The 24,531-nt window shown below is 55.5% G+C and overlaps 1 protein-coding gene across 25 annotated transcripts in view; it reads left to right on the top strand.

The window, feature by feature from the left end:
- Window positions 1–24,531, top strand: part of DYSF (dysferlin) — a 229,155-nt gene that overhangs the window by 104,564 nt on the left and 100,060 nt on the right. For all 25 annotated transcript variants that reach the window (XM_040458557.1, XM_040458576.1, XM_040458578.1 and 22 more), the window contains 10 exons: window positions 469–593; window positions 2,456–2,562; window positions 7,751–7,943; window positions 10,054–10,209; window positions 13,898–14,029; window positions 14,116–14,282; window positions 15,384–15,498; window positions 15,778–15,883; window positions 16,154–16,296; window positions 18,057–18,230. In XM_040458557.1, coding sequence (XP_040314491.1) covers window positions 469–593; window positions 2,456–2,562; window positions 7,751–7,943; window positions 10,054–10,209; window positions 13,898–14,029; window positions 14,116–14,282; window positions 15,384–15,498; window positions 15,778–15,883; window positions 16,154–16,296; window positions 18,057–18,230 — 1,418 coding nt within the window. The remainder of the gene's footprint in view (window positions 1–468; window positions 594–2,455; window positions 2,563–7,750; window positions 7,944–10,053; window positions 10,210–13,897; window positions 14,030–14,115; window positions 14,283–15,383; window positions 15,499–15,777; window positions 15,884–16,153; window positions 16,297–18,056; window positions 18,231–24,531) is intronic.

Below are 24,531 nucleotides of genomic sequence, written 5' to 3'. Positions count from 1 at the left end.
CACGCAAAGGCCCTGGCCCATGCAAACCTATTTGGGGTGACTCCCAGCTCTGTCCCCCTGTGCTACCCCCCACTCCCCGCTCACCTCCAGGTGGGTCCCTGTTGCCAGGGCCACAGATGGGGCTCCTAAAACTGGCTGTGGTCGGCGTTGATGCTGACCTATGGCAGTAGTCAATTTCATGCTGGCTTGGTGTTGAGGTTTTGGAGAGCGTGGGTTTCCCAGGGTCCTTCTAACAACCCCTTTGTTTGGATGAGCTAAAGAGCCCTAATGAGAGCAGCTGCTGTTTGTTCCGCACACGAAGGGAGCTCAGACCCCTTGTTTGAACCTTGGGGAATATGAACCACATGTGTATGTCCAAGGGAGTTCTCAGGGGGAAGGAACAGGTGCCTGAATGTGTCCCACCCTGGGTCTCTTTCCTACCCACCCCTGTGCTCCTGGCTCAGTACCAGGCCCTTTGCATCCTTCCAGGGTGCCACTACTACTACTTGCCCTGGGGCAACGTGAAGCCTGTGGTGGTGCTGTCATCTTACTGGGAGGACATCAGCCACCGAGTCGAGGCTCAGAACCAGCTGCTCAGGATCGCTGACCGGTTGGTGAGTAGAAATTGCCTCACACCTGCACACACCCTTGTGCATGCCCTCTGTCCCTGTGGGGGCCTGTGGATCAGGGAGAGGGAGTGAGAATGATCTGAGGATCCCAGACTGAGGTAGGAGACGATGCAGAGAGGGAGCTGAGTGGAGCCACGCTGAAGCAACAGGATGGAGCCTTGCACCCATTCATTCATTCATTCATTCACCAACTGCCTTTGACTCTGACCACATGCAGGGGTTTGTGCTGGAGGCTTGCAGCCACAGGGTAGACTTGAACAGGAATGCCTTCGGGAGTCAGTTGAGTGAAGGCAAGCGCAGGTTCACCCCACACCTCTCATACAGAAGTTCCAAACTGAAGTGCAGGTGACACTCTAGGAGAACCACGGGAATGGATGGGGGCTCAGAGGAGGGAAAGGGCCAAGGAGCATTGGGGGGGGGCATTGCAGAGGCCGCGAGGAGATGGGAGGCAGGAGCCCTGTTAGGATGCCATTGAGGTAGTCCGGGAACGGTGACGAGGCGCCAGGCAGGAGGGACCTCAGGAGCAAAGCTGCAGGACTTGGGCTAGAAGGACTTGGTGGCTGGGGACTTGGAAAGGCAGGGAGAAGCAGTGTGTATGAGGTCAGGCAGTGAGTCCTGCTTTGGATGTGACCAGGGGGCCCTCTGGGGGTCTCCCTGTGGATGCTGAGAGCTGAGGGCCTGGCATTTGGCCAGAGAGTGGAGGACATCAAAGTGGACACAGGTGTAGAGGTCAAGGGTGTGCAGCTGGTGATCCTGGTGGTGGCCACAGGCTGTTTCTGTGCGTGCATGGAGGCTCATCCACAAGGAGGGTGGCCCATGGGAACCTCGGGGAAGCAGGTGCGGCCATGCTGCTGGAGCAAGCCTGGGTCAGCGGGGTGGAGGGAGGGGGTTGCAGAGGCTTGGGCATGTCTGTGGGTGTGGAGGTGAGCACAGTGAGGAGGATGGGGGAGCGGTGTGGGGGGCAATTGGGGTCTTGAAGGGGCAGGGAGGGGATACAGGCCTATGTGAAGGCATGGTGGTCAGCCTTCCTGAGACTGGCAGCTCTCGGGGAAGGAGGAGACCAGCCAGCGCCCAAGTTCTTCAGGGCTTGGTGTCCATGTTCTACAGGTCCAGACTCCTTGGGGGTCAGCTGTTCTCCCACAAGATGCTCCCTGAGGGCCTGGACTGGGTGTCCTTCCCAAGGCCTGTCCTCAGAATGGCATGTGCTCAGGGAGGCTGACAGGTGGGGAGGGGACCTGAGAGGACTCAGGGGTGAGCCCTTGATCTGACAGGTATTCTGTGAGAGGTCTCTGTCTCACAACTCAGGGCTGAGGCCCGTGGAGATGGCTGCAGAGGAACCCCAGGAGGAGACGGATGTGACCTGGGAGGGACTGGGCCGTGAGTTTGGAGAGGGAACTCCCTGCTATTGGAGGTTGTCTGAGTGCTCCTGAAGAAAGGGCGGGCAGATTGGGAAGGGATGGGCCCTTCCAGTTGGGGACTGGTGTGGACTCAGCAGGTCCCTCGGCTGTGAGTTATCAGACCAGCTTGAGGGGGCCCGGTGAGGAGCCAAATGCAGCGGAGTTCTGTGGGAGCCTGCGCACGGCCTCAAGTCCCGTGACCAGGCCGGCGGCTGGGGTCCCAGGCTGGGAATTTGGATCTGTTTGGTGTGGGGAGCCCCGGAAGGTTCTCGAGGCGAGACAGACTCTGGTTTGTTGGGTCTGGGCTCCGCCTTCTCTGCTCTACCTGTTCTCTCCTTTGGTTCAGGGTGACGGACTCAGATTTCGGTGACGGGGCCTGGGGGTTGGGAGTCTGGTGCGTACCTGCCGCCCTGCAGTGCTGCTCCCAACCCTCGCCTGCCTGTTCCGCAGGAAGCTGGCCTGGAGCAAGTCCACTTGGCCCTGAAGGCTCAGTGCAGCCCCGAGGACGTGGACTCCCTGTTGGCTCAGCTGATGGATGAGCTCATCTCCGACTGCAGGTAGGGGGTGCCTGGCACCCACGCGCCACCCCCCCCCCCCCCCCCCCCCCCGCCCGCCCGCTCCTGGCTCAGCCAGGCCCTTTCCCTAGGAGTGTTCGTGTGTGGCAGTGAGTGGCGGCACGTCTCCCCAGCCACGCTTGGCCAGCAGTCCAGCCCGTGCTGAGTCCAAAGGTGGTGGAGCCAGCGTGGGGAGTTGAAAAGGTGACATTTAGAGCAGGTCATAAATCTCCCGGCAGCAGCGGCAGCTGCGGGCCTGGGGCGGCCCGGCTCACCTGAATGGGGAGCATTGTGTCTCTGATCCCCGACCTCCTATTTCCCTGATGGAATCTCCAGGAGGAGCTGGCTGGTGGGGGTGACAGTGCCCCTCCTCCCCAAGGCCATGTCGGGGACCCCGGTTTCTATTTAACCTTCTATTGACACGGCTGATCATCAGCTTCAGGAAAAGAGGGCTCTGGGGGTGATGGAAAGTGCGGGTGCTTAGAGGCCCAGCAGAAGGGGAAGCATCTCGGCCTCCCCTCCACTGCTGGGTGATTTGGGGCTCACCACCCACCTGCTCTGAGCCTCCCTTTCCTCATCTTCAACCACATATTAAGAATAACTGCTTATGATAGCATGTAAGCAAAATGCTTGGTCTTTTAGGAAGTATTTGATAAATGGTAGCTATAATTACTATTAAGAAAAAATGTCAGAAGACCTAGCTTCTTGTCCCTTTTTTTTTTTTTTTAAATTTTTTTTTTTTTTCAACGTTTATTTATTTTTGGGACAGAGAGAGACAGAGCATGAACGGGGGAGGGGCAGAGAGAGAGGGAGACACAGAATCGGAAACAGGCTCCAGGCTCTGAGCCGTCAGCCCAGAGCCCGATGCAGGGCTCAAACTCACGGACCGCGAGATCGTGACCTGGCTGAAGTCGGACGCTTAACCGACTGCGCCACCCAGGCGCCCCGCTTCTTGTCCCTTTAACCGGCATTGTGGCTTTGGGCAGCTTCATTTCTCTGGACCTCCATTTTCTCAGCTGTTAAATGGACTTAATGATAAACAGTTGTTTTTCTACTGTCTGCGGGGTTAAGCGTAAATGTATGAAACCGTATTCTGTGCCCCTCTCAATCTTACCATTCCCCTTCTGCTGAATGTCCGAGAAGTGCCTTCGCATTCAGAAATGGGTAACCGTGGCCGCCTGACACAGGGCCTTCTCGTCCTTTGTGCCCCAGTTGGGAAGCGCATCTTTATCCAACAAAACATTACCCCAGAGAAACTCCCCTGCCCCACAGTGGTGGAATTTCAGGCAGATCATTCACCCATTCCCTGAATCTTTCTGAAGCCTGCAGCTTCAGCCTTCCTGAGGTGACAGATGCAAAAGTGAGCAAATGACATACGTTGGGGAGTTAGAGGCGTGTGCCATAGGAGCTCAGAGCAGGTACATCAAGCTCAAGTTGAATTCAGGGAAGCTTCGTGGAGTAGGGGATGCCCCCAATGTGAGTTCTGAAGGAGGAGTGGGAGCCAGCCTTTGGAGAGGGGACTGTCCAGGTAAGGGTGCGGAAGCCTGAAATGCCTGCTTCCTCCCTGGATTGGCAGGGGAAGCTGAAACCCAAATGGGACAGACCCAGGGGTCCACCAAAGTGAGCTCGGCTCTGAGGCTTTAGGTGGGGCCACGGGGGTCCTCGTGGTTCAGATGCTCGCCCTGGCTATAGTGTGAGCCAGGGGGTTGGTGGGGTGGCGAGCGGACATTGGACGAAGATGTTACCCAAGCCAGGGACATGGGGAGGGATGGGGACAGAGAGAGACACAGGGCAGTGTGGACTCCTGAGGAGGCATCATAATGACAACAACCTCGTCATGAACGCTTTTTGTGCTAGGATTCATACCTCTAGTAAGTGGCTGGGCCTGATTAGATATGGGGGCTCAAGGAAGGTCTCGAATGATTCCCCAGCTCTGGCCAGAGCAGCTGGGTAGACATAGGGCTATTCTTAGAGGGGATCAGTGGGAGAAGAGCAGCTTTAGGGGAAGACGAGGAGCTTAGGACTGGCCGTGTTGGGTGGGAGGTACCTGACGACAGCTGTGGTCTGGAGTTTGGAGGACAGAGTGAGGCTGGAGGGGCACATGGGGCACAGTCAGCACAGGGAGGGGCTCGGAGCCTGAGAGCCCGGGTGTGGAGGGTGGGCCAGGGCTCTGGGCTCTACCCGCAGCACTGCTCCTGAATCATGGGTCGTGTGGACCTTGGCGGGTCTCAGGTGCCTGAAACATCAGAGACAGGTGGGACCCAAGTCCTGGGCTGCCCTCACTGGCCCTCTCAGGACTCTGTTCTCATACTTCTGCCCAAGCCTGGTCCCCTTTGAGTCCCTCTCCTGGGGATAGAAGGTGCCTGGGAGCCCCCTAGGGACACTGATCCCAGGTCAGGAGTTGGGGGGAAGGTTCCCATCTTCTTGGAATGCACAAATGGCTCTCCAGGGAGGAATACTAAGCATCAGGACCAATTCCTTCAGGCACCGCTCGAGGCCACCGATAGCCCTGGGACAGCAGCAAGAGGGCTGCCTTCACCTCTGACTCTATGCTGACAAGCGTTGGGGCCCCAAGCCAGTGCACCAGAGCCGACCCCTGGCTGCTCACCGTTCCTTCAGCCAGCCCCGTCCTGCCTCCGGAATCAGTGTCCTTCGTTTCCCATCCACCCTTTTCCCTGGTAGCTGGTCTGCCCCTGCCAGTGGTGCCCCCTCTGTTCTTCCAGCCCAGCCTTCTCCTCTCGTCCTCAGACCTACGGACCCATCTGCTTGCTACACATCTCTACCTGGATGTTCTGTCAGCACATCCAGTTCCCTCTCGGGAGTCTTCCTAAAACTGTCGTGCCACCTTGGCTTCAGCCCTCAGTGGCTCCCAACTGCCTTCAGGAAAAGTCCCAGCTCTCATCCTGGTGGAGGGGCCTCTCTGTCCCCACTCCCTCTCTGCCTCATGGACCTCAGAAGTCCTACCTTCCGGCCCTTTGGAGCCTCTCACCACCCCACATGTGCTCCCTCCTGCCCCTGAGCCTTCGACTTGTGCACATGCTGTTCCTCCGGCCAGAATGCCATCTGGCTCTTCTTGGCCTGACTAGTTTCCTCCAGGAAGTACTTCTGCCTCTGAGGCTGCTCAGTGGACCTAGCCTGTTAGCCTCTCTGTTCTGGGTGTTCCCTGTGGGCAAGCCGGGGTCTCCAAACCCAGCCCCCCCCCACCCCCCAATCAGGACCAGCTCATGAGGAATGAAGTGAATGACCCCTGGACCAGCTCATCTTTCAGGCTGGACACTGTCCCTTCCAGATGGCTATTCTTGACAAAGACACCCATTCACTGCAGGGGACGGCGGCGACTTTGAGCGGTCCAGCTCTGTTCTCAGCCTGCACTGAGCCCTGCCCCGGGCCTGCCCACCATTTCCGAGTCAGCCAGGTTTGGCAGGGCAACGGTCCCTGTTTGAGGTTGGGGGCACCCCAATATCATCTGACCTTCATTTTCCAGTCTCCCTGTCCTTTGGTACCTCTTGCCTTGGGCTTTCCCGGGGTGGGAAAGGTCCAGGATATCTTGCTGGTGGCAGTCATGGGTCCTGGCTGTTTCTGAGGGAGTCTTGGCTGGACTGGTGGCCTCCATGAAAATCTCCCTCTGGTGGTCTGTATGGCAGTCCCTCCCAGCTCCCGACCTAGGCTGGGAGCGTAAATCAGCCTCGTTGGCTCAGCTCTCCATATCCAACTCCAGATCTGCCTGCCCCCACCCTCAGGCCCACTCAGGCCTCCTTCCCAGGCAGGCCCCAGCCAGGACTCTGGCCCAGGCCCCCCTTTACCCACCCGGCATGCCCCTCCACCCCAATCGAGTGGGCTGGGGATGGAGGCCGCCCCTCTCCTGGCCTGGGGCAGCCCCATCCGCGGCACCCTCGGGGCAGTAAATATTATATTACTACAGGGTGTGCAGTACGTGACCTGAGACAGGCCCCGGGGCTTAAGTTTCCCCGAGATGGAGTTTGCGTACCGCTCCCCCCACCCTAAAAATTCAATTAAAAAAAATAACAGGAAAAATGTAGTGCGCCGAGGGCCTGCCAGAGTGGTGTATCTGGCGGCCGCAGTGCCGCTGCGCTCCGGCGGTAATTGGTTCTGCATAGCTCGGGGAAATTGGCAGAAAAATAAATCAGCCGGGAGCCGGAGTCGAGACGCTGCGGGGAGGGGAGTGTGAGGTGGGGGGGGGGGGGCTGCAAGTGCTGGGGGCAGGACTGGTGGAGCGGGTTTGACTGATGTCCTGCTTGGGAGTCAAGGGCTCAGTGGGGGTGGGGCAGGGGTGGAGCAGCCCCCAGACCCCCAAGCAGGGGTAATCCAGAGGGCTCCTGCCTGCTGAGGGAGAGCACAGAGGCCCCCACCCCATGCTCCCTGCATGACCCTTGTGTGTGTATGGACTGACCCCAGAGGCTTGGTATGGTCGGGAAGGGCCACGTGAAGAAAGACTTCCAGGGAGCCCAGAGGGATGGGGAGGGTCAGAGTTCTTTGCCTCCAAATAGGATTGAGTTTAAACCCAACCCCCACTTGGGGCCTAGGGTTGTATTTCTGGGGCTGTATGTACCCCGCACCTCCTCTCCAAAGGCTTCTGGGAGGGGTGTCATGGGGCTGCCCCAGGTCGACACATCTGTATTGCTGGCTGCCGGCCTCCCCACAGTGTCTGCAGTGGCTTGTCAGGGGTCCATAAATTTCCTTCCTGAAGAAAGTGTGCATACAACAGAATGGATTCATTTCAGCCAAGGGCAACTTAGCACTCCGGCCTCTGCTCTAGGAAGGTGCAGGGCACTGAGGGACCTGCTGGGCCCTCTGAGGGCCTGCAGTCAGTTGGGCAGAGGAGACACACATGCAACAGAACTCACATACATACAAAAGAACTCCTAAGTTCCAAACAGGCAGCTCTGGAATAACGGGCGGAGGGACTTCAGAACAGGAGGCACACAGACCAGTGTAGTTAGGGAAGGCTTCCTGGAGGAGGTGACGATGGAGCCGGTCACATGGAGATGATTGTGCATGTGGGTCAGGCTGGAGAAGGCACTTGGGGCACACGGAGTACCCAACAGGCAGGCAGAGGGTGTGGGGCCTATTTTGGCGGGGGGGGGGGGTGTCCGTGTGCATGTGTGTGTACAGCATGTGTACCTGGGCCTGGACGACTGCCGGGTTCATCTCACCTGTCTCTCCCTCACAGCCAGCCCCTAGGCGACGTCCAAGAGATACCCTCTGCCACCCACCTGGACCAGTACCTGTACAGGCTGCGTACCCGTCACCTAGGCCAGATCACTGAGGCGGCCCTGGCACTGAAACTTGGCCGCAGCGAGCTCCCTGCTGCCCTGGAGCAGGCGGAAGACTGGCTGCTGCGTGTCCGGGCCCTGGCAGATGAGGTAGTCAATCCCTGGAAGGCGTCTTTCTTCCTCCCTGAGAGCATCAGAACCGGGAGGGATGTGGGCACTTGTCTGGACTGTGATCCAGCTCTGGCTCCATTTCTGGGTGGGCTTGGTCCGGTGACTCAATTTTTCTGATCCTCAATGTCCCCAGCAGGAGGAGAGAGGTTGCAATTGGATCCTGGGTGTTACAGGGCCTAGCTCAGAGCCTGTTGTGCGGTAGTGTTCACACGGTGCCCCCAATGTGCTCAATAAATGTCACCAAAGTGTGCCAGAGACAGAGCTGGGACCGGAACCCAGGACGCCTGGCTCCAGGTTCAGTGCTGGGGCCTGCTTCCCCGGGGACCTGACTCCTTCCTGCCAACTAGTACCTTTCTGCACCTGGCCTTGAACCTGCCTCTCTGGTGGCCCTGCATTTCCTGCTTTCCCAAATGCCTCCGAGCCCCAGGCCTGAGGAGGCTGCATTTATAGTAACTCTGAACTTTGTTATATTGAATCAGAGAGTGGTGGCTGCAGTTTGTCCCCACCTGCATAGCACCCCCTTCCCCGCCCCAGGTCAGATGTACCCACCCAGTTCCTAGGGCAAGCAAGCATCCTACAGATTTGTCCAGAATGAGGACAAAGTTCTGCTCAGATGTTACAGGTAGACTAGCTGTTGCCCATTCCGACCAGAGGTGTGTGGTCCCCCTATGGAGGGGGTGGGGGTGATGAGGAGGGACCTCCCCAGAAGGAATGTAAGAAAGGGCGGGGCCTGAGAGGGGCTTCTGGAGAGGCGAGTTGTGGAAGGGGAGAGGGGGTCCAGGAGGTAGGAGGCTGCGCAAAAGGCAGCCCAAAGAGTTGGTCCCTGAGAGTGAGCCTTGGACTCGTCCCTGAGCAAGGCCTTGGGCATGTGGCCAGCTACCTGGGCAAACACTGTATTGCCCAGCCACAGGCTGTCCCCATGCAGTGGCCACAGACCAATCTCTTGGGCTGGACAAAGGCTGCCTTCCATAATCTTGGCCCAGACTGACCCTGGAACTCTCAGCACCGATTGTGATATGGCTGGGAGGGGTTAAGGTCAAGTGTGTACTATTGACTGCAAGGGAACCCAGAGAGAGTCTTTCTCAGGTTTGAGTGTGCATCAGAATCCTCTGAAGGGCTTGTTAAAACAGGTTGTAAACCCTGTCTGATCCTGCATGTCTGGGGTGGAGCCTGAGAATTTGCATTTCTAGCAAGTTCCCAGGAGCACTGCAGCTGCCGCTCTGTTGGCACCACGCTGGGAGAGTGGTTAGGAACCATTATTTGGAGTCAGAGGAAACTGGTTGGCTCCTACCCTCTTTGAGCTTGAATTTCCTCACCTGGCAAGTGGGGCTGCCTATCTCTGCTGCAGGGAGGGAGTGCAGCTGGGAAATGCCCAGCGAGGCTCTAGGAGCATCAGCTGTCAGCCGTGGCCCTGGTTAGAGGCCCAGTGCCACCTCACTGAGCACACTTTGCTCACCAACCTTGGAAGCAGATGGACTGTGCCCAGTGGTTCTCACTCATAGTTAGTGGCTCCGAGGGGCTCAGGGCCTTGCAGTTTTGTTCCGGGCTAGTCACCATTTTCAGAGCCCAATGTCACTAAGCCCAGAAAAGGACCAGACCCCACAAGTCCCTGCTATTAGAGAGAGGAGGGTGGGAGTGTCCTCGGGGAAGGGGCACATCTATGGATTTGCTGCTATTCTCGGGGGTGAGGAAGAAGGGTAGCATCTTAAGTATGATGTCATTTCTCGAGTCAAATCAAATCCTCCAATCTCTGCCCCCGCCAAGAAGCATCTATCTACCCCGGGGAGGGAGATCTAAGAACATAAGCTCTCGGCTCCAGGCAGGAGTGTCTCTTCCCGGAAAATGTGGACTCAGCTCAGTGAATTTTTGGCAGGCTTCTGATGTGAGCGGACGCAGCCTCATCCCCTGTCCCTGGGGGCTCATAGCTGCTGAAGACAGAGGTGCCCAGCTGGCCCTGGGAGGTCAAGGGGTGGGCCACTCTTGAGGGTGGGTGGTGGGAGAGCTGGAAGCTGGGAGGAGAGGCTTGGGTGTCTCCGGGTGGACTGTGGGGCGTGGGTCTTCCCCACCCTGACTGCTGTCCTCTCTCCAGCCCCAGAACAGCCTGCCCGACATCATCATCTGGATGCTGCAGGGAGACAAGCGAGTGGCGTACCAGCGGGTGCCCGCCCACGAGATCCTCTTCTCCCGGCGGGGTCCCAACTACTGTGGCAAGAATTGTGGGAAGCTGCAGACGATATTTCTGAAAGTGGGTTCTTTTTTCTCAAGTCGTGACCGTATTTTCTCCCAGGTTGTCCCCTCCCTGTTCCATGTCCCCTCCTGTTCTCCATCTGAGTCTTTAGTCTTGAGTCTCAGAAGGGGCCGAGGGCTTTGTGTAAAACCATTTTCTGTTGTCTCTCCCCTACCAAGTCCCTAGACCCCACACACCTGGTCTAGAAAGTTGGCAGGTGGGAGCTGGAATCGGAGGTGCTAGGAATGAGTGAGACAGGGTCTGTGCCCCTCCGCCCCCTGGCTGTCTGGGAGGGGCTGACTCCCAAGGCTGTTCTCGATCTCCCCAGCCAGATCTCTGGGAGAGGGGTTCAGCTCTCAGCCCCCACCCCAACCTGTAAGAGCCTTGGTAGAGACCTCAATGCTCTGCCCGGGTGCTTTGACTCCAGCTGGGATCATGCTCAGATTCAAGTTCTTCCCTGTGGGAAGGCTGGTGTTTGGGCATCGAGTGTGCCTAAGGCTCTGGCCTCTCAGGGAGCTGGGGGCGAGTAATCCAGTACCCTTCATGTTGTCCTGCCTGCACCTCTCCTCCCCTTCCTCCTCCTCCAACCCCCATCCTTGCACCCTGTCTTCTTGACTGGCCAGCCTTGGGCTGAGTGACAGGGATGTGAGCAGGTGCCTGAGGACCCCATCCTCCTCTCTAGGTTAATGTGGGAACAGAGAGCCGAGGCTGCTTTGGTTGGGATATACTGTGGCCTGGTGGCCAGGACACAATTCAGGGAAATCCCTTCCTGTGCCGTGACTGCCCGGGTCTGAGGGGAGAGTCCCTGTTAGAAGGGCTGTCACTGAGGCTGTCCTGCCGGAGGAAGAGTAGCCCTGGAAGGCAGGCCTGCCCCTTGCCACTCACTGCTCACTCCAGATGGTTCTGTTGGAATTATAAGCCATCTGGCCTTCTTCCCAGCCTGGCCCATCTGCCCCAGCCCCTTGCTCTCAGCCTTCTTTCCCCCACCCCTCCTTCTATCCACACTAGGACCAGCACCTGCCTCGCCTCTTCCAGCCACTCATTGTTGGTTAGCCTTAGCCTCAAACCTCTCAGTGGCTGTTGGTCAACCCATTCACGTATTGGCCAGTCATTCCTGTCACCCCCTGGGGTCGGTAGAGAGGACAGGCTTCAACGGCACAGTGTGTGCGGACAGGTTACGGGGTTGGCTGGAATCCTGTGTTGCCTAACCTCCCTGAACTGCTGGCGGTCTTCTGACCTGTAAAATGAGCAGGAGGCTGCCCACTTCACAGGTTTTCAGGATTCAGTTAGGTGACGCAGGCCATGGGTCCTGCTGGAACGAGGTGATCCATGAATGTCCGTTTCTCTCCGCCTTTCTCCCCTGTGGAGCTCCCTTGCTCCCTGGGGAGAGGAGGCTCCACCAGCACGACTGGAGGCCGACATAAAGGCAGAGATGAGCAGATACCTGGACGTGGGGTCACTGGGGAGGCCAGCTTTGCCTAGAGCGAGTGGGCAGGTGTCAGGCAGTGGGCTGCCCCCTCTCACCTGCATACGTGCCACCTGGGGCGTGTTCCCTGTGCTGTCCTAACCTCCTAGCATCCTGCTTTACATCCCTCCTAAGCCAGCTTCTCCCCTAGCAGGGCAGAAGGGAAAGGAAGTGAAGGAGCTGCCACATCGGAGCGGGGCTAACCAGGAAAGGTTGTCTGGCTAGAGTGCAGGTGGGGATGTACTTGAACAGGATGAGCTTCAGACTCTGACCTCTCGGCCCTGCGTCTTTGGGGAAACACAAACTGAAAATTTTTCCCTGATTCCAAGCAAAAAAAAAAAAAAAAAAAAAAAAAGAAAGGAAGGAAAAAAAAAGATATAGAATTGTTTCTCGAAGTCTTCCCCACTGAGTTTATGAGCCCCGCCAGTAGCTCCTGAGCAAGCTCTACAAAAATGTTGGCAGCAAGCAGAGACCAAGAAAACATTGGTGTTTCTTAACTTAAACCAAAGTTGGAAAAAATGAGCACCAGTAGAGAGGGAGAGGAGCCCCAAACTAGACATTTCTTTATTTGCTGTTGCTATTTTGGGTCCGGCAGGCTGGCCCCGTCTAGGGGAGGGCAGGGGAGAGACTGGGGTTGGAAGGGGGAAGGGAGGGTCAGGCATTCCTGCCATCTCCCTGGGGCTCGTGGTTTGGAGGGAAAAAGGCCACTAACCACCCCAGGGAGGGGACAGCTGAAGCCAACAGTCATGGGAGGTTTCCAGGGGGTGACATGTGGGGTCAGGCCCTCCTCCAGGCTTTACCACGGATGAACCAAAAGCAGAGAGACCGGGTGAAGGGTGAGACCATCATTGTCGTGGCATGCCCTGCACCCCTTTCTGATCCCTTTCCACGGCCTGGGCTCTCCTTCCTGGGGTGTAGGCCTCCTCTACCTGTTGCGGACCTCTTACCTCGGCCCCCCCTTTCCTCTTCTGAACCCATCAAAACTCCCTTCTCCTCTCATTCAGCCCCCACCCCATTGCAGAGGAGGAGATGCCCCTCCAGGCTCATGCTCACGAAACCTAGGTGTACTTAATGTGCTACTTCCTATAAGAGACAGGGTGTTGTTCTAAGAGTGAGAACTTCTGTTCCTCAGGCCATATCTGACCGTTGATTTCAATCAAACAGGGAAGTAGTTGTGGAGAATAAATGTTTTATGCTGGGTCGTTGTGGTTATTCCATTTTGGCAGAGCTTCTGAAAGTTTCAGGATAATAAGCAATTGAGGACCAGTGCCTAGTGGTTAACATGCTGATAAGCGCTTGAAAGGATAGGGCTATCAGATGATACACTGACATCGAGCCAAGACAAAAATAACAAAAACACAACCCCCCATCCCAAACAAACTGAAAATTAAGGAGGAAGCTTTAACCTCTTCCCCTTCCAGACCTGGATCGTTGTTATCTCCTTTAGAGATACGTAGTAGAACTGCACTCTCCAATATGGTGGCCATAAGGTGCTATTTAAGTTAATTAAAATGAAATAAAACTAAAAATTTGGTTCCTCGGTCACAGCAGCTACGTTTCAAGTGTTCAGTCACCAGCCACAAGGGGCTAGTGCTACCAGACTAGACCATGTGGGTAGAAACCATTTTCACTGCGACGGAAATGTTATATGTTCCATTGGGCAGTGTTACTCTAGAAGAAACAGAAATGGGATGTGGTGGGAGAGGGGAGAATGGGGGACCCTGGTCTATCTAGGCATGGCTAATTTTAGCAGAGATCGCCTAGGTGCGGATGATACAGTCTTCTTTGGCGGAGAGGAATCTTGGCAGGTGGGGAGAAGCCTTCTTAATTATACATTGCTGGGGCACCTGGTGGCTCAGTTGGTTGAGGGTCCGACTTTGGCTCAGGTCATGATTTTGCGGTCTGTGGGTTTGAGCCCCGCGTAGGGCTGTGTGCTGACAGCTCAGAGCCTGGAGCCTGCTTCGGGGTCTGTGTCTCCCTCTCTCTCTGCCCCTCCCCTGACTCGTGCTTTGTCTGTCTCTCTCAAAAATAGATAAACATTAAGAATTTTAAAAAAAAATTTATATCTTCTCTTTCTGTGAAATTCTGGTAATTCCTCCAACAGGACATATGTCTAGTGGGTGTCAGGCCAATATGTCCAGTCCTGGAGGACCCTTCCCCCCTTACCCCCAATCCCTGTCTCAGTTGAGACATCCTGATCCTAAAGGGAATCATGGGTTTCTGTCCTTCTCTGGTACCTAGTATCCAATGGAGGGCGTTCCTGGAGCCCGGATGCCAGTGCAGATACGGGTGAAGCTCTGGTTTGGGCTTTCTGTGGATGAGAAGGAGTTCAACCAGTTTGCTGAGGGAAAGCTGTCCGTCTTTGCTGAAACGGTGAGTGCTGCTGGCCTGCCCTGCCTGCCCTCCGTGCCCCAAGCTGTGCTGGACCCCCTCACTTCTCTTTATTGCTTGCTCTCCAGTATGAGAACCAGACCAAACTGGCCCTGGTTGGGAACTGGGGCACAACAGGCCTCACCTACCCCAAGTTTTCTGATGTCACGGGAAAGATTAAGCTACCCAAAGATAGCTTCCGCCCCTCGGCCGGCTGGACCTGGGCTGGAGACTGGTTCGTGTGTCCAGAGAAGACGTGAGTCACGGGCAGGGAGGCTGGGGGACCCCTCTGCTCTGGTCCTTCCTCCGAAAGGCTACAGTGCTATTAATTGCTCTACCACCCCTATGCTGGCAATGGGGACTTCCACTTGAACTCTTCCAGGGCCAGGTGCTGGCGAGGCGCCGTTCTTTTCTGGAAGGGCTCTAACAATTGGAAAGTCCTTTATTGTTTATTATTATTATTTTTTAATGTGTATTTGCTTTTGAGAGAGAGAGAGAGAGAGTGAGAGAGAAAGAGAGAGCTGGGCGGAAGGCAGAGAGAAAGGGAGACACAGAATATGAAGCAGGCTCCAGGCTCTGAGCTGTCAGCATGGAACCCGATGTGGGGCTCAAACCTACGGACCGCAAAATCATGACCTGAGCCAAAGTCGGACGCTTACCCGACTGAGCCACCCAGGCGACCCAAGAAAGTCCTTTATTATTAAACTAAAGTTGGCCTCCATTTGAATTTGCATCCATTGGTCGCAACCTTCTTCTCCAAGAGGTCACAGCCTGTTTCTTCCTCTCTGTGTTAACCCTTCCCATGCCTGAGGCCCCTCCTCTCTCTCTTAAGTGCCTCTCAGAACAAGGCGGTCTATCTGTATCACTGTCCTTTCTCTCTTTCTCCTTTCTCTTTTCCTGTTTGACGTTCAACAACTGGATTTCTTTCTTTCTTTCTCTTTGTTTTTTTTTTTGCTTTTTTTTTTTAAAAATTGAAGTATAATATATATTATCTCAAGCATGCAATTCTTAAGCATACAGCTTGATGACATTTTCCATTTCAACAACTATCTATCTATCTATTGAGCTTCAACACCCACCAGGCTTTTGGTGTCTTCAGCCCTCTCTCTCTTGTTGATGTCTTTTTCTTTATCTTGGGTGGTGGTATATTCTTTTGTCTATGAGTGTCTCTAGGTGTCCCTGTGTCCCCTTTTCTCTCTCCCCTTGACCCTCTGCCCCTCCTTTCCCTCTTCTCTTTACCCTGTTGTTGGTGGGGTGAGGCTGATGCGGGAAGCTTGGCCAAGGCCTTGGGGTACTCTGCTGGAGGTGGGGATAGGTGGGGATAGGTGGGGAGGTTCTGACCCTTCCCCTCCTCCAGCCTGCTCCATGACATTGACGCCGGCCACCTGAGTTTTGTGGAGGAGGTATTTGAGAACCAGACCCGGCTCCCTGGAGGCCAGTGGATCTACATGAGTGACAACTACACGGATGTGGTAAGTGGGTGCTCCAGGGGCAGGTGGCATTTGCTTTCCTGGGGTCCTGGATATTTGGGCTCAGGAGGGTCCTGTGGCTCAGAGGAGATGGGACATTTTCTCTCCCGTTCCCAAGTCCCCAGCTTCATGCTCTGGTTTCCAGAGAAACAGTGTGAGAACCAGTGTGGGTAGGATGCTGATCTGGAGTGGCACCTGGGGCTTCAGGGATGTATGTTGTTAAGTTGCATCTTTTCTGCTTCCCTGCTGATACCTGTCTCTTCTCACACTTGCCTGTCCTAGAATGGGGAGAAGGTGCTTCCCAAGGATGACACTGAGTGCCCCCTGGGCTGGAAGTGGGAAGATGAAGAGTGGTCCACGGACCTCAATCGGGCCGTTGATGAGCAAGGTGGGCAGCACATGGGGCCCGATGGGACCCACCCCAGCAAGATCAAGAGGTGTGCTGGTGGGACAGCTGAGTGCAGGGCCTTTTGCCCCGGGGCGCCGGCCTTCAATGGGCTGCTTCATCCAGGGGACTTCTTAGATCAGCCCATACTTGTAGCTATAAATTAAGAGTCGGTGGTCAGTCATGAGCCTGTGAGCGTGCTCCAGAGGGAGAGAGAGCCTCTGGAAAGATGGGGAATGGCCGGGCAATGACTGACAGGTGCCCTTCCCCCAGGCTGGGAGTACAGTATCCCCATCCCCCCGGATCGGAAGCCAAAGCACTGGGTTCCTGCTGAGAAGATGTACTACACGCACCGTCGACGGCGCTGGGTCCGCCTGCGCAGGAGGGACCTCAGCCAGATGGAGGCACTGAAGAGGGTGAGCCCACTAGGTGGTGGGTGGGATGAAGCCCTGGCTGGGGGAGGCCAGCTGGGCACATGTGTGCACAGACACACGCGTGTGTGCTCAGGACACGTATAAGGCACATGAGCTCCCTCGAGATGCTCACAGATCACACCCAGCACGTGCACAGTGCACACGCAGATCTTCCCATGCTTGTCCAGATGCTCACAGCCAGATGCCCATGACTACGCAAGGAGATGCACTTGGAACTGCACAAGACCTGGAGGTACAAAGACATAGCCAGACTCTGGCTGTGGCTGCGTGTCCTAGAGGCAGGGTCTGAGCACGGGTTTGGCTGCAGGTAGTTTATGGAAGCAGTGCTCTCAGGAGTGCTGGGAGCAAAGATGTGGTCTTAGGCCAAGTCAAATTTGGTCTGAGCTGTGGCTTGGGGAGGGGTGCCCCTTGGAGCAGCAGAAAATCATTCTCACCTGGAGGCAAGGGGGCTGGGGTTTGTACCCTCTTAGCTGTGTCATCGGCTGGGGCTGCTGGGGCTGGGCTGAGGGACGCACCCTCCCCATGGGGCTTGCTTCCTTCAGCATGGGCAGTTCCCTGGAGAAGGGGGCCGCTGGAGCTGGTAGGTGAGGACGTATGTATCGTGTGAGTTTGCCAGCTGGGAGAGTGGCCTCGGTGGGCTCCCTCAGCATTTACCAGGGGATGTGTACACACTGCAAGTACACATGCCCACAGGCATGCCCGTATACCCACAGCACAGAGGCGTAGAGTGGACACATGAGTGCACACAGCACATGCACCTGCTCCTAGAGTCCTGCAGATGCCCAGGTGCTGCACAGCCTCAGTGCCTGTCTTCCCTGGGGCCTCTTGCTCTGTGTTCTTCCTTCCCAAGCACGCAGTTGAATTTTGGTCCAAGAACCAGGCCTCCCCCAGTCCAAAAGTAGCCTTTGGCATCACCCAAATTTCTTCCTTTCTCTTTGGGCACAGAGAATCTAGACAAGTATGTCACTGGGTCCAGGGAGAAGCAAGGTTTTGAGGCAACAAACCATTTTTGGTGCCATGAACCAGACAGACTCAGCTCTCCCTGCAGGAGCACCCAGGGGACAGAGGTGAACCGTGTCAGGCAGCGTGGCTTGCCCAGTCCAGCTTCCCTCTAGGACAGGCACTTACTGCTTAGTTCATAGCCTGAGACTGAGGCATACCCGAGGACAGTCTCTCAGGTCACCAGCTGAATAGGAAGGGACTTTCAGGTCTCTCTCCAGGTCTGGGAAATGGTCCCCTCGAGGAAATGTGGGGGCGGGGTACCTCCACAGCTGACCTAGGTCTAGCCTAAGGAAAAAGAGCCTGGAGTCGGGAAACAGAATCTTCATTTACCCTCTTCTATTTTTATAAGCTGGGAGGTGAAGAAGAAAAAGGAAATGACAAGAAAACCTTGGATCCATGAAATCCATTCTTAATCTGAGTAAACAAACAAACCCAAAGCCGAGTGTTTTCAGCCCTGCTTTAGTCGACCTTCCCTTTCTGGCTCCTTGGGTCCCCACAACCCGGGAAGCCTCTTCCCCTCCTGATTTTCCGACTCGGGCTCCCTCTTGTCATTGCAGAAGCTGCTCAGAGCCCCCCTCCTCCAGGTAGCCCTCCCAGGTTTTCCCACCTGGAGGATGCTGGTGTGGAGCGGGTGGGGACTCCTGGAGGGCAAGCCAGAGAGGCACAGCAGGAGTCCAGCCCAAGGACTCCTTGCAAGCCTCCAAGCAGTGCCTGAGCCTGCCCTGTTCTCTCCCATGCAGCACAGGCAGGCAGAGGCGGAGGGCGAGGGCTGGGAGTACGCCTCGCTCTTTGGCTGGAAGTTCCACCTGGAGTACCGCAAGACGGATGCCTTCCGCCGCCGCCGCTGGCGCCGCCGCATGGAGCCCCTGGAGAAGACAGGGCCTGCGGCCGTGTTTGCCCTCGAGGGGGCTCTGGTACGTTGTCCCTGGGCCTGTGGTGGGTCAGCGGGGTGCAACTTGCTTTCCAGGGCTGTTCAGGGCTGAAGTAGGAGCCCGCGGATAGCACTTCAGATGGAACAGTGGCTGGTCACCTTGGCTACACAGTTCCTTTAGGGTTGCCTGTGGGGAAAGTAGATGGCAGTCTGGGTGTGCTCCTAAAATAAAATGGCTCCCTTCTTGGCACTGGGAGATCCACTGCTGCTTTGTGTAGTCAAGTTGGGAGCAGGCAGAGAGGGTCTCCGTCTGACCTATGGCTAGAGCCGAGGGACCTGGCTCTTCTTGAAGAGGCTGGCTGCTGCAGGGTGGGTCTCGGAGGCTTTGGCCTCACCCCAGGGAGTAGCCAGAGAGGTCTAATAACCCCTGAATGTCCTTGGTTGGACACAAGTGCCCCTTGGCTGGACAGAAGCCGTGCCACGGCATCCCTGGGAATTCTGGGGGAGAGATGTACCTCAGAAACTGAGTCCGCAGGCTGGCTTTCTGCCTTAGAGCACACTTTCTGGAGCAGGTCACATTGGGGCAGCTCAAGGTTACCTGGGGTCTGGCTGATGTGTTCCCCCAAAAGATGAGCAGACCCTTCCTGGCTAGTCTGAGTAGGGCCATTCTCCGCTCTGTTTTGGCCTGGGGATTTCTGGAGGTGGGAGGAGATACAGAGTCAGAGACCCTTCTTCTGAAATCTAGCCAGGACTGCCCACCCCCTGGGGCTTTGGGCTGTGACTCAGGGAGCAGGTCCCACCAGCTTCTATAGCTGACATGTGCACCAGTTGTGTGTGTGTGCATGTGTGTGTGTGTGTGTGTGTGTGTGTGCATGTGCACATGTACATGAGGATTTGGTCTGAGTGAGGAGCAGTGGGTCTTTGCCTTGAACCAGGGAGTACAGAGGACAGGCCCAGGATCTGATGGGATGGAATCAGGGAGAGGAGGTGAAGTTGGCAGTGTCCCAAGAGGGGTTACAGCCCTCTCGGGCCTTGATGGTGGGCCAGGTGGCAGTATGGGAGAGGAAACCCTCTGGGGGCCGGATAATGCTGGATGTCTGATGATGTCTTGGGGCCAAGTTGTGGGGAGGCTGAAAGGAGACGGCAGAGCTCTGGGCTGCTGGGCTCGTGCTCAGCCTGGGTGGGAGGAAACTGCTGCCCCAGCTGGAGCAGCCACAGCTGGAGGGCTTGTAGGGCAGGGCTGGTGTCCATTGACTCTCTTTGTCCTGTCAGAAAGGGCCTGGCTTGGGCGCAAGGCAGGGCCTGGGGGTGGTCTTGTGGCTCCAGCTGAGGGGTGGGAGGATAAAGGCCTCTGTGGCAGAACTGAGTCAGGGCCATGTCTGAGAAGGCTGGGCGGGCACCCTAAGGTGAACAGAAACTCAATGAAATGGGTTAAAGAGAGAAGAGGAGTTTAAGGGCTCACTCAGATTGATGGGAGAGCCCAAGAGGCCAAACAGGCATTAAGCCTGGCAGGACTCTGTTTCTGACATCTGCCTCTGTCTTGGCCTCATTCTCACACTGCCTCACTCTGTGTGGTAACAAAGATGGTGCCCCCCAAAAAAGACTGACACCAACTTTATAGCCGGCAAAGTGCTGGTAGGTAAAATAGCACAGCCCACCTGGCATCCTCTGTTTTCCTCACAGTTGGAGGCCCCAGAGAGGAGAGTGCTATTTTCACCATAATGCTGTGACAGTCTCGTGGGTGACTAACTAGCTGTCTTGGTCGTGTGCCCATGCCAGCCTGAAGGTGAAGAATGGAATGTTCTGATTGGCCACTTTGGTCATGCCCCTTTTCTGTAGTCGACAGCACCACCAGGATGGGGAGAAGAGCACCTGGAAAGAAAAAAAAAAAAAAAAAAACCCAAACGGTGCTGGGCAAAGAGCTTTTGATGATGGCCACAGGACTCTGTTCAATGAGCAGTAGGGAACCAGTGTGGATTGTTGAGCAGAGGAGTGCTCTGGTCAGAGCTGGGCTTCAGGGCCATTAATCAAGTAGTCATGGAGGATGATTAGGGGTGGAAGAGTAGAGACCATCAGGAACCTTGATTAGTGATCTGGGATGAGGCGACCATCTGGGGTGGGAGCTAGGGGAGGCAGTAGAGGGCAGTATAGTGGCAGAGTTTGGAGAGGGTCAGATGGGCCCAGAGTCTCTGCTGGGTTCGTGGTAGGGCCTCTCCCATTGCTGGGCCATGGGGCGGGCGTGGTGGGCCTGGGGCTGCGATGAGTTCATGGCTGGCCCTGGCAAGTCTGACACACACGGTTAAGTGCTGTGTGAAGAAGGCGGACCTGGCAGCCGCTTGCCGGGCCGCTTAGGACAGGAAGGCCAGGGCCGTGGGAGAGAGAACGCAAGGCCAGAGGTAGCCAGAGACACATGGACGGAAGTGTGGATGGGTTCCGGGGCTGGCCAGGATCTGGGGGAAGAAGAGGAACAAGGCTGGGGACCCACTGCCAAGCTTTCATGGCTCGGTGACTGGGAGAATGAAGGGGGGTACTTCCCAGACATGGAGAAACCAATCCGTTTATTCTTTATGTGGGAGAAAATGTCGTGAGGGAGCATTGAAATCAAATGTCAAGGCAACAGACATGGGGAGGTGGTTGATTGTGAAGCAGATGTGACCTGCCTGTGATATGCAGAAGAAACCAACATAGTGAAGTCCTCTGAATCCTGGGGGAACTTGGCTGACATAGAGAACCAGAGGCAGACAGTGGTTGGAGAGGCTGGATCCCACAGACCTGGAGTTGGAGGACACAGTTTTGGAAAGTCTTTAGGTGTGGCCAGCATTTGGACAGGGCCACAGGCCCATTTGATGGTAACTATCTAGACTACTCTACTTTAGTGAATCGAACCTCCATCAGCACACAACACACACTCACACATGCACACACACACATGCGCACGCATACTCATACGTGCACACAAACACTCTCTCTCTCTCTCTCTCTCACACACACACACACACACACACACACACACACACACACACACACTCCTCCATGGCCACTTTTATGTGCTCCTGCCCTGAACCTGCTGTCTTTTGTCCTGGGACATACTGATGTTCCAGCAAGGCATGGGAGCTAAAGTCCACCCTGCATCACAGGAGCAGATGGTAGGGATCTCTGGGTGCCAGGACCCAGCTACTGTCCTGGGTGCTGCCCTTACCTGCTGGTTACTTTTGTCTGCTGATTCGCCTGGTGAGAGCATGGTGGGATAGGTGAGGCTTCTCAGGGGAGCAGGTTTGGTTTGGATTCTGCCTTCTCTGCTTCCTAGCTGTGGACAGGTTACTTATCCCCTTAGCGACTCTGTTACCTCACCTGTGAAAGTCACTGCATCCTAGAGTCGTTGTAAGGAAAAACCACATGGCACGTCTTTAGTGCTTCTCAGCCTTAGTCAATGTAGGAGCAATATGGCAGCTTTGTTGCACACTCTTGATTACATGTCTGGGTGAACCTAGAGTCTACATTTCTAAGAGGACTCTGGGTGACGCCAGTGCTGCGGGTCCAAGGACCATCTCTGAGTAGTGAAGATGTGAAGTACATCGTGTCTGAGGAAGATGAGGGGGGTGGTCACATCACCCTCCTTCCCTACGTGGATGCCTTTTTTTTTCCTTCATGTTTTTTAAAAATTTATTTATTTTGAGAGAGAGAGAGAGAGAGAGAGAGAGAGAGAGAGAGAGAGAGAGGAGGGGCAGAGAAAGAGAGGGAGAGAGAGACTCTCAGGCAGGCTCTGCACTAGTAGTGGGGTGGACACAGGACTCCAGGTGGGGATCCAATTCACGAATAGCGATATCATGACCTGAGCCAAAATCAAGAGTCAGATGCTTAGCCAACTGAGCCACCCAGGCGCCCCTTTAGATGCCTTTCAGAGAGAGGCGGAGTGTATCCATTATTTGGGGAAGGTGTGTGGCCAGGGTCCTAGAGAGGGAGACAGGGTATGATGACATGTTCTCCTTGCTTTTTGGTGGGAGAAAAGTGATTTTTACTTCTAATGATCCCCTGATCTGATGGTGGAGGCCTGGCTTATGGGGGACTCTTGTCTGATTAGGAAGAGAGGCATTCACATGTGAGTACAAATAAACCCCATAGGATCTGCATCTTTGACGTGCTGGAGGGCAGAATGAGAGTCATTCCAGAATGATGGTGTCTAGGGAGGGAGGCTTCTTAGGGAAGGACATTGGGAGGCAGACCTTGAAGGAGTCCAGGGAAGAGCTGTGGGTGGTGGCCAGGTGGACTCCCTGGTAATCTGACATTTCTGGCTGTCTGGGCCCGAGCACCAGGCCTGTGGCGCCCCCTTGCCTCCTACCATCCTTCTCCTGGCCCACAGGTCCACCAGAAGGCCGAGCCTTGCCTGCCAGTTTCCCTCCTGAAGACATCTTGCTGGAAGGCAGGCCCTGTCTGCTCATTAGCACGGGCAGCCTTTCCCTGAAACCTTCTGCTGGGGCCAAGCCTGGCTCCCTCCATGGAGCGGGAGGCCCTGGCTCCGTCTGCTAATCGTCTGCTGTCTCCATCCCGAGCATTATTTTATTTTCGTATTATTCTTTTTCCAGCTAATATCCTGGCATTCCCAAAGACACCGGTTTCATAATCTTCCTGGCGTTCCCAGGGAGCCGGGAAGCAGAGCACAAAGCTGCTATTATAACGCGTTCCATCCAGCCTCCCTCTCCTCGCCCCACACCCCTTGCTGCCGCCACCGCCGGCTCCCACCCAGGCACCCCTTCCCGACGCCACCAGCCTCTCTGGGAACTCTGGTGACGGCTGCTGGGATGAGCTCACGGAATCCATCCTGTTGCCCTTGCCCTGGGCCTGCCCTCCATGTGCAAGGATTTTTCCAGAGCCCTGCCTCTGTGCTTGGCCCCGAGGGTTAGGAAGGGTTTTCTGAAATGCCTGAGCCTGGGCAGGAGGGAAGGAGATGGGGACTCGGCAACATGTGCTCACAGCCTTGGAGATTTTTAGAGCTGGAAGGAGCTTTCATGTTCGAAAGGCACTCTCCACCTGGCTTTGGGTCCCTTTGAAATTGGATGCATGGTTGTGGGTGTGCGGATGTGATGTGTAAGCACATGGATGATGTGTGTGCACATACCAATATGTGCGCAATGTGCTTGTGTGTGATATGTATGTGCACGTATGTGTGTACACGTGTGTGATGTGCATGTATGTGCACATGTGTGTCTGTGGTGTGTAAATTCTGACATAAGGTTCACGGTTTCCTCCAATTCTCAAGGGAATTTAGGACCCCAAAGAGGATAAGAATTGCTAAAACCCATTTTGCCGTGTGCTAAAGATCAGGCTGAAAGCTTTATATACATTGTCTCATTTTATCCTCACAGTGACTCCAGAAGACTGGATTCTATTATTATACCCATTTTCCAGTTGGGGAGACTGAGGTTCCAGAACTGCACTGTCTAATACAGTAGCCACTAGCCACATGTGAGTATTTAAATTTACATTTAAAGTAATTAAAATAAGACAATTTAGTTCCCCAGTCACACCAACCACATGTCAAGTGCTCAATAGCCCCACCCGGCTCGTGGCTACCATTTTGGACAGTGTAGCTCTAGAACAGTTTCATCGTTGCAGAAAGTTCTGTTGGACAGTAGTGCTGTTCTAGAACAACTCTGAGCCCCTCATATTACTCCAGAAGAAACAGACCTGAGAAGGGGTTTGCCTAGTGGCCCAGCGTGAGTCAGTTCTAGAACCAAGGCCAGACAACGGGCTCTTCTGTCCTCTCTCCCCAAGTGCGTATCTCCATTCCTATTAAGGCGTAATGTCCTCCCCCTAGAGAGGGCCCTTGAGTGGGGTCCTAGGGAGGGTCCTGGGCTGCTGGCTAGAGCTCTTGGCTGTTGTGTAGCCATGTGGCTTGGCTTCCCTGGGGCAGTTAGAGGGGAGTTGGCAAAACTGCCGTCAGCCCTGGAAGCCTCCAGTTGGTTGTCAGAAGCCTGAGTCTTGACCTGAAGTGGAGAGGATCTACAGAGACAGGCATTCCCAGAACAAGCCTAGGGGCAGAGAAGAGCAGCTGGGACTTGGAAGTGCTGGGGGTGGGGGTGGGCGAGCTTGGGGAAAGGCTGGTGCCAGAGAGGAGCAATGTGGGTTTTGAGCTGGCTGAGAAGGAGGTCAGATGTGAGTGGGGAGGGGAGGGGCCGTCTCTGCACCTGGATGAAGCCCATGCCGTACACAGAGAATGCAGGCCCGGTTCCCAGAGCGGGCGCTTTGACCAGGGGCAGCGTCTGGGAGGTGAGAGGGGTTTGCCTCATTAAGTAATCAAAATCCCCACTGGTCTACACAGGCGGGGGAGGTGGCTGCAGGTTTCC

The sequence above is a fragment of the Herpailurus yagouaroundi genome, unplaced genomic scaffold (genome assembly GCF_014898765.1).
Source record: "Herpailurus yagouaroundi ecotype Mexico unplaced genomic scaffold, PumYag 221, whole genome shotgun sequence".
NCBI classification, from domain to species: domain Eukaryota; kingdom Metazoa; phylum Chordata; class Mammalia; order Carnivora; family Felidae; genus Herpailurus; species Herpailurus yagouaroundi.
Note: the sequence above shows the minus strand (reverse complement) of the source record. Positions and strands in the feature narration are given on the sequence as shown.